This window comes from Amborella trichopoda, chromosome 4 (assembly GCF_054954075.1).
Source record: "Amborella trichopoda isolate Santa Cruz 75 chromosome 4, AtrichopodaSantaCruz75HAP2 v2.0, whole genome shotgun sequence".
NCBI classification, from domain to species: Eukaryota; Viridiplantae; Streptophyta; class Magnoliopsida; order Amborellales; family Amborellaceae; genus Amborella; species Amborella trichopoda.
Window position 1 is genome coordinate 57,973,937 of NC_142339.1, and position 8,931 is coordinate 57,982,867.

An 8,931-nucleotide genomic window follows, 5' to 3' on the forward strand; every position below is an offset into this window, starting at 1 on the left:
GCCTATGGGGTTACTTAAAAAGGAATCATGATTAAATCCTCGTCTAGAAAGCACTTTTTGGAAAATCTCCATTTAAATCAAATTTTAACATCGACGATCAAATTTGAACTCAAATAATAGTACATATCCTATGGATTTATGAATACTTATTTTTAAGGTAAAATAGATGGTCCCTTATGGATTTATGAATACTTATTTGGGCAATGATTTCAACCATTGTATAGTAATATGATATAATAACTTTAAAAAACAATCTTATGACCATTTGTTTGATCCAAATTTTGAAATATATATTCTTTCATTCTAATGAACAATCACAAAAAGATAAAAAATTGAAAACACAATCTAAAGAGTTTTTTTTAGCCCAATTAACATAGGCTAGTCATTTTGGTGAGATACTTAGATCTAAGTCTTAGAAGGATTTTTTCATTTCCAATTTTTTGGATGGTTTTATTATCATTAGATGAACAATGTTAAAAAGAAAAAAATAATAATTTTAAGTTTATAAAAGCTAAGATCTTGAAATTCATAAAATTAATGGTCTGAATTCGTTTTTGAAGGGGGACTCAATTTGACCACATCTAAGGTTTAAATTGAACTTTTTTAGGGGGATTGATTATTGAGATGAAGAAAGTATGTGTAAAATTTGAGGTCATACAAATACCACAAATATGGATTTCTAGAAGTATCGTTGCATTATATTATGATACAACCGTTGTATTGGATCATTGCTCTACTTATTTTAAGGTAAAATAGATGGTCTAGATAATTTATTATAATATATATTATTCTTATAGCTTAAAATCCTAATTTTTTTCTCAACCCCGTATATAAGTCAAGATGATCGATGTAAAGGTTTTTAAATGCTTGATTTGTAATTTTTTTGAATTTTAAGGTGAGGTTTTTACTTATTTTAATACGGTTGCAGCCCTATATTATTTTCCTTAATAATATTGTTATGGTTTCTTGCATGCTCCAAATAAAATCGTTAAATAGTTATATGTTTTCTCTCATGAAGCAAATTAATCATATCATGTGGTTTTTAATGAAATTTTTAGACAAAAACAATCCGTCAAGTAGATGCTAGATGCTCTAATTCATGATATAAAATTATTATTATCTTCACACCAAAATCATTTCATGCTTTTAAAAGGTGTGGTTTCTATAAGGCCGAGGCTCTAAATCATCAAGAGCCCGCCATTTTTTAGGATCACTCCGAACCAGCAATTTTAAAGGGAACATGCCAGTTCCCAATATTCAGTGGGAACTGATTCGGCCATGAGGGTCCCAATTTGCGATTTTCGGTTACCCTCTACTTCGATGGTTTGGAGCATCGGCCATATAGAAACCACACCCTAAAAAAAACCTAGTTTATGAAATATTTTAAGAGAAAAAAAAAAAAGCGTCTCATACCATTTTAAAATTTATTTTCGAGGTATTTTATCAATTATTCCACATTGTAAGTATGAATTTATTTATTTATTTTTAAATTTTAATAAATATGATTGTAAATTTATTTTTTTGAATTCTATATTTTTGTCCACACTAATTGCTGGACATTACATTAATTATTAGACATTACATTTATTTATTTGTGAACGTCGTATCCTTGTTTTTTTACTCTATTAAATCAAAAAGTCCAAAACTACTTTTTACTATAAATTTGAATCAAAGAGATCCATTCTATGCAATAGTTATATACTTGCATTTATACATTTGATTACAAAATGAATATAATGAACAACAAATACTCAGATATGGTTGTCAATACATAATTATGTATTTTCATTAAAATAATAACAAAAATTATAATGCTCTGCTATTTTTTGTAAAATTTTAAAAAATATATTTCTAATTTTTTTTAGTAATTCCTTAAATGTTGCTGACAAATTCTTCTATCTAGATCGCCGATCCAACCTTATTTTCAAGATGAACGATCTGAGTTACCGATCTGTTTTTTTTTAACCTTGCATGTTCTTTTGCAAGCCAATAGAATATATGATCACGTGGGAGCATGTATTCGTTCACTCCCCTCATGCAGAAGTCCTAATTTTCGAACCTGGCGTGTTCTTTTGCAAGCCAATAGAATATATGATCATGTGGGAGCATGTATTCGTTCACTCCCCTCAGGTAGAAGTCCTAATTTAGGACCCCAAGTGAATGTAAAATGGACTAATTGAAGAAAAAAAAAAAAATTTGATATATTGCCTATGGACTTGAAAAGCATGTTCTAAGGTCAAACAAAATGTTTACAGTTTTTAAACCATCAGATCTAAGTACCGAGGAACTCCAAATTCAACATTTTACTGCTTTTAAATTCTAATAAAGGAGGCTAAAAAAATCGACTTTTTATAGATTTTGAATTCTCATAAAGAGCATCTAAAGTTGATCTTTAAATTTTCCAGACAAATGAAATCCTCCTAAATCTTTTTGCCCACATAGTACCATGATCAAAGTATGCACTCACGCTCTTCTAATTAAATGGCACGATTTTCTTCCATTATTTTCGTTTTAAAGGTCTAAAATCATATATTTCTTTATTCTATCAAACACCCTCCCTCACTTCTCTATATAGTGCTTAATGATGCACACCCATCGATCAATATTAAAATTTAGATGATGATTAAATCTAAAACCAACACATGGGTCGGAAAAAAAACATTAGAAGCCACATGGGAAAAACCAATAAGCCACCACAGCATAATGGTTTACAATGGTTTATAACATAACTTCCCCACCAAAGCATGGAAATGAGGGTTACAGAGGCAGTTGTAATAGGTGCTTCTTATGCAGAGTCATAGGGTCCAAAAGTGAAGTTTACATTATAAAGGGCTACACTGAAGACCATGATCTTCTCTTTGTCAAATCTTCCTGTCAAATTGATTCCATAATAAGTATGGTAATAAGTTTATACACGTGCTTTAAAGTGCCTCTCTGCAACTCAAATTTGGTCTATATGGCAAACGAAAACCGGCTGTTGAAAGATGTGAGATCTTCCGGCAAGAAAGAGCATATGACGAAGTTCTTTAGTACGATCCGATTCACAAAATGCATAGAGAGATTGCAATGAAAACACATTTGTGTACACAAAAAATGACTAGTTCCTAGACTCCTGTAAAACTTTGAACAAATCAATACAAACCCTCGCTAGCGTAGCAAACAACTATTTCGTAACGGGTGAAAGAGATCACAGAACCCAACCCATCAAGAGAATGTGTAACACAACGGTTGGAGCTCTTACATTGATATTTCAACCCAGAATTTTGACAATGAGAATCAGGGTGTATATTAATGTTCTAGTATCATTCCTTGTAAGAACTTCAATCAAAACCAGCGTTGTAAACACTAGCAACCCCAACAGAGTCTGCACTGTCCACCTGTAAATTTCTTGGTTGCTTCAAAAGTTCTTCAGCCCATGAATCATCAGGTGTAGGATATCTGGGATGTGGTCGTCGCAAATTCAACCGAGACTCTGAATTACTAACGCTGACATTAGGTTGCGAATTTCTAACACTAACACTGGCACCACCACCATTGAAACCACTATCTGATTCCAAGTGGGGGTCAGGATGGAGAGGGATCACAAGAACAGGTCCCACAACATGGGGTGGGACATGCTCGACGGACAAAGGTGTGGGGACTGAGTTAGCATCGTGTGAATGGGCGTTGTGTGGTGGTGGATCCCGCAAGGCATTTGACTCAATTTTTTGTTGAAGCTCGGATTGGAGTTTCTCAATCTCCGCTTCCAGTACAAGTTTCTCGTCTCTAAGTTCATTCTTCTCCTCTGCAATCTGCAAAGATTCATCAAATGAAAAGGAAGTCATATAATGTATGATAAATTCTCGGTAGTTTTAAGGGGTTTTCTAGGAAATAGGGGCAGTTCAGCCATTTATAATATCCAATACAGGTAAAATTCACCTTGAGAAGGAACTTCGAGAGAGAAAAGAACAGCGAACTTAGAGATACACTAGGGTAAATTAGGTGACTTTCCAGGTTACCGTGTTTTGATATTTGAATGGTAAGTTCTTAATAATCAGTCATAGAAATATATAAAGTTCATAAATCTTTCATTACGTTTTTTGCTAAGCTGCTCATTTAATTTTCAAATAAACTAAATTAGTCTATGTTGATGAGTTCGAGTTACTTACATAACGGGACTCTGTTAACAGGGCTGCATTCTCAGTTTTGAGGAACTCTACATGTGCGAACAGATCACGAAGAACTCTAGTTGCATCGATCAAAATGGAGGCCTTTCCATTATTTTGTCGATCGGGTTCTACAAGAAACAAAGCGTAAATCAATATTTTTATTGGGAACATATAATGATATAAGCATTATTACCATACAGGAAGCAGCAACTTATTTTGCAGGAAAAGGGAAAATATAAAAGGAAAGTAAATATACGATATGCAGGCTGCAACATGCGGATTTGGGGGATAAAAAGTTTCAAGGATGGTGGAATAGAACCAAATTTTCTATGATTAGCTGAGGTAACATTTACCGTATAAATTTACCAAAACAACCATCCAAACTGCATCAAGCAATTCCCACAAAGAATTGGTTATGTAAATACTAGCTATTGCCAAAGAATCTACTCTTAACAAATCAATTATGTTTGACAAGTAAGAGACTGACAGTTTCACGTATCGCCAAAATGCGACAAGCATATTTCGGCATTGGTCAGTTGGTCATAAGTGATTTTATTTAATTAGCTGGGAATGTTTCAATTGGCCTTATAAATATAACTCACTATCCACCATAATTTTTCCATAGCAACATTTACATCACAACTTCAAAGCTCTACTGCATCTGGAGTGGGTTATCTACTTAAAAATGGTTTCCCTACCACTTTTATCAAAACTCAAGTAAGAACTCTGGAAGTAACAAACACTTCAAATTCAAGTATAGTTATGGGGTTTCAAGAGTTTTATAATCCTGTTAAATTAAGAAAATAATTCCCTATCTTTCTTTTGAAATACTTGGATAACAACATGAAGGGAAAGTATATTATAATTCAATTGACTGTGGAAAATCCTTAGTTCATTGGATCATCAATGTCCATTAAAATGACTAATGGTGATCGAGAGCAGTGACATTTCACAGAAACAGGACCCCAAATGGTAGGTTTTGCATTCTCTCCATCATCATCCATTATTTCATCAGACTGTAATGATGCAATGGACAATGATGTTTACATAATGATTGTGATAAATAGTTAATTCCCCTATCCTAATAGCCACTCTATTCTCAGCAATCCTTTTCTGAACCTATGTGGTTGAGCAAAGTCGCAGTAACACATTTCCAATATCACATTTGAATGGTAGCATACAAACTCTTAATCAAAACTAAGAATAAATAGTCTAAGCAGTCATAGTGAGAGAAAATTACCAAGGGCTTGTCCCAGCTCCAAAAAGAGTTCATTAAATTGGTTGCGCTTCAATTTCTCCCTCTCAGCCTTGTGGACTTTCCTTGAAACTCTCCCCATGCTCTTCTTGAAGGTGGAACTTCTGCATTGCATCAAAGAAAGGGCAGAGTGAATAACTTGTTCATTGTGAGTTGTAACTTTTATCATTGACAAGCAATTTTTGCAACAAACCAAGGAGTATGCAAGGAAAAAAAGATCTTTTTAACTATTAGAAAAGCTAAACACCTCATGAAAATCTGGGTTTGGGCTTCAGCTCAACGCAAAGGACTTGTCCTTGATTAGATTTTGTAATCAACTAGATGATTCATTTGATCAATTTAGATAAGGCAGGAATGTCACAATGGTAAGGTGTCATAAACAAACCTAATATGTACAAACTGGAAGAATTAGGAAGAGAAAAAAAAAATTGAAACCCAGCTAAGAAATATTATTGTCGTGTACATTGGGGAAAAAATGGTTGTGTACATTGGGGGGGGGGGGGGGGGGGGGGGGCGTTCGAAAGGAAGAAGGAATGCTTGATTAGGCAGCAGAAATAAATACAAAAATGACAATAAATCTGCCTAGGATGCTTAAAGAATGAACAAGTCATTATATACACTAATAAAAACAAGTAATGCATAGAACTTTAATAAGTTCTACTTTAGACTGATATCTATTGTAGGTGGTCCAAAGACCACCTCAAGTAGGTACAGTCCCCCATCTTGTAGTAAATCGAATAAAAGGTTTACATTTTAAGAAACTGATTTACCATGAAGCGCTTAAAATAAAAAACTTAGGCATGGGGCTGAAAATCAATTTGATTTTCAAGATTCTTGTCTTGCATCCTTTGATAGAAGTAGAAGTGATACTTGATAAGTTATTTCTAAAATGTATTTCTGTAAAACAGCCAAACAGGTAGCCACAAGTCACCTCCAAGTAATTACAGTTCAATAATAAAGAGCAATAAGGCCATTCACTCCAACAGGTCTTAAGAAAATGGACACCTTAATTATTTTTCATTGTTGTATATTCGCCTATGGAGCATACTGTTAAATAATGGCATAAGCCCTTTGTTTTCATTAATGGAAATCAATTATTTATATTCATCATCAATCTCCAAAAATACTAGCTAGTCTCTTCATCCACCCAGCTTGTGCCCAATCTACCACATAATAACTTTCTAGCCTAGTAGTTCCCATAAACACAAAGCCCCAAGCATGAGTTCGGTTGACCGGTCCGTGAAGCAACAAGCAACATTCGTTATATCAAAGACAGTGATTCAAAAATCAGAAATTGGGGCTCAGACTTGACAGGGGTCCTCCTGGTTCAACTTGGATTGGAAGATAGTTTACCATAAATAAATTAAAAAAAAAAAAAAATAGAAAACTGAGAGACTCAGGCGATTCCGATTCTGGGGTTATTGGACCCAGAATTGCCAGCCTTACGGTTCCAATCCTACTCAGCCAATTCCAAGTGAGACCAGTGATTCTTGAATCATTGTCAAAAACCATTACATCCTTCACATTAACTCATGTCACAGTTCCCCAATTAAATCCAACATGGAACTAACAGCCTAGTCCAGTCTAAAACTCCTAGCATATTCCATTGTATAAGGAACAACATATTCCCTTAAAGTGTAAGAAAGTTTAAATGTTGCCACCAAAATTGGGGAGCTCACTTCCTAAGTCTTCAATTGAGATTTGAAGGGAGCCTTACCCTTTTTTCCCCAAGCTAAAGAGAGTTTGTTAGAGAAAGAGATAATAGCATGAAAGAACAAACTACTTTGAATTATATAAAATAGACTACCTAAAAGAAAACAGAACTTTGGATTTATGGTAAGACAGCTTTTTTAATTCAATTGCAGTATTCGACAACTCTGCTTCTGTTTCAATTCAATCAAAATATTTTGCAAAATTATAGGATTTGTTATACATTTTCTTAGTTCATTATATTGTAGTTCCTGCAAGATGTCAAAATCTTTGCACACAATAATTACTTGATTAAGAACGCCCAGGCTATGCAAAAATATATCACAGATAAAGTAATTAGAAGTAAAATGATAAGCTAACCTGAACTTTATAATAGAACAACATATTCATAATTGTTCAAAATCAAAATAAGACTAACCTCTCTCCTAAATTTTCATTGTTAACATTTGACTCAGTAGCCATAAACCACTGCAACTGAAGTTAATCTGAAGCAATGAAAGGCTTGGAATGCATAATCCAAGTAATAGTACGAAACAAATGACCCTGAGACAAAACCTACTGAAGCAAGATAATAATCATGTCATACAGAATTGCAACATCATGTCATACAGAATTGAAACATTTTGATTAGTTCTCTATTGTTCCTCAATAGACTCAAAGGTCAAAACCAACCACAAAGCTGCAATTTCTTGTCATAAAAGACAAGGATACGATGAAACTAGAGACTAGGTTCAGCTCATATATCAAAATCAGTTTTTGAGAAAAATGGAAAGAAAATGACAATTGATTAATCACTAAATTTTTTCACAAATATACATAATTCTGCAAATATGAAAACCAATAGTATTGCTTCAATGAATATATAATCGCTCTGCTTGTCCAATACTCCTTGGAAATGAAAATTATTAATGGACAAAATTTGAAAACAAATGAAAGAGAAAATCTAAGAATTAAAACAGAGAATCAGATAAAATCTTGAGATATTGTTGAAGAAAATGAAAAACCAACAACAAAAGGCGGAGTAGAGAGAGGCATATTAAAAAGAATGATGCCATGCCATACCTTGAATTTTCAATGGGAGCTATAAAAAACAGAAGCATAAGAACAGGTAGAACGAAGACTAAGAGGAACTGAATTGTTTGGTAGATTTAGTGAGGAGGATTTGTTTGTGTTGAGAATGTGAAAGAGGCCGCTTCATAATCAAAAATGAGAGAGAGAGAGAGAGAGAGAGAGAGAGAGAGAGAGGGGCATGTGGCGGACATACGCCATTGCAGGGGCGTCCCCGCCGATGCCACGTGCTCCGCACGGGCTCAAGGAGCCGAAACATACGGCTCCCACGTGGCCACTCTAATCGGACAGCTCTTTCTATGCACAGTTGGCTCACTCAATTTTTGTAAAGAAATACCTTCAAAAAAGTATGTAATAAAATGGTTTATTGTGTGGTTACCATTCCTATTGACTATCACATATGAGATTTGAAGGTATGTGGTTGATTCGTTATAAAAGTCCAAGATAATTTTGTTAAATTGTGAGATGTACACTTATCCGTCAGATTTTACATCTCATCTTATGGTTGACGGTGATTTTGACTTCTCTACAGTAAAAAAAAAATGACCAGTCCTGAAAGTTCATGTAGGGGTGAAATGTATAAATAAGATGTAAAAATATATGATCAATCATGAAAGTTTATATAGTGGTGAAATGTATAAATAATATTATGTGTCTCAAAAACTTCCTGTTGATCATATTGAGTTTTGATCTATAAAACAAATAAATTGAGTCTTACAAGTAGTTAATCTTGTAATATGTTATTTGGAC

At 33.8% G+C, this 8,931-nt stretch overlaps 1 protein-coding gene across 4 annotated transcripts; it reads right to left on the reverse strand.

The window, feature by feature from the left end:
• Positions 1 to 2,857: 2,857 nt before the first annotated feature.
• PYE (basic helix-loop-helix (bHLH) DNA-binding superfamily protein) lies at positions 2,858 to 8,487 on the reverse strand. 4 transcript variants are annotated; one of them, XM_020663378.2, is made up of 5 exons: positions 8,176 to 8,309; positions 7,532 to 7,668; positions 5,389 to 5,507; positions 4,149 to 4,276; positions 2,858 to 3,791 (listed from the first exon to the last, which is right to left on the reverse strand). In XM_020663378.2, the coding sequence occupies exons 2-5, from the start codon at positions 7,573 to 7,575 to the stop codon at positions 3,321 to 3,323; spliced, it is 762 nt and encodes a 253-aa protein (XP_020519037.1). In that variant the 5' UTR covers positions 7,576 to 7,668; positions 8,176 to 8,309; the 3' UTR covers positions 2,858 to 3,320. The 4 variants fall into 4 exon arrangements, with proteins under 4 accessions (XP_020519037.1, XP_011622069.1, XP_006827191.2 ...); XM_011623767.3 differs by having other exon boundaries at positions 7,532 to 7,671; positions 8,176 to 8,287; XM_006827128.4 differs by lacking the exon at positions 7,532 to 7,668 and having other exon boundaries at positions 8,176 to 8,487.
• Positions 8,488 to 8,931: the final 444 nt, after the last annotated feature.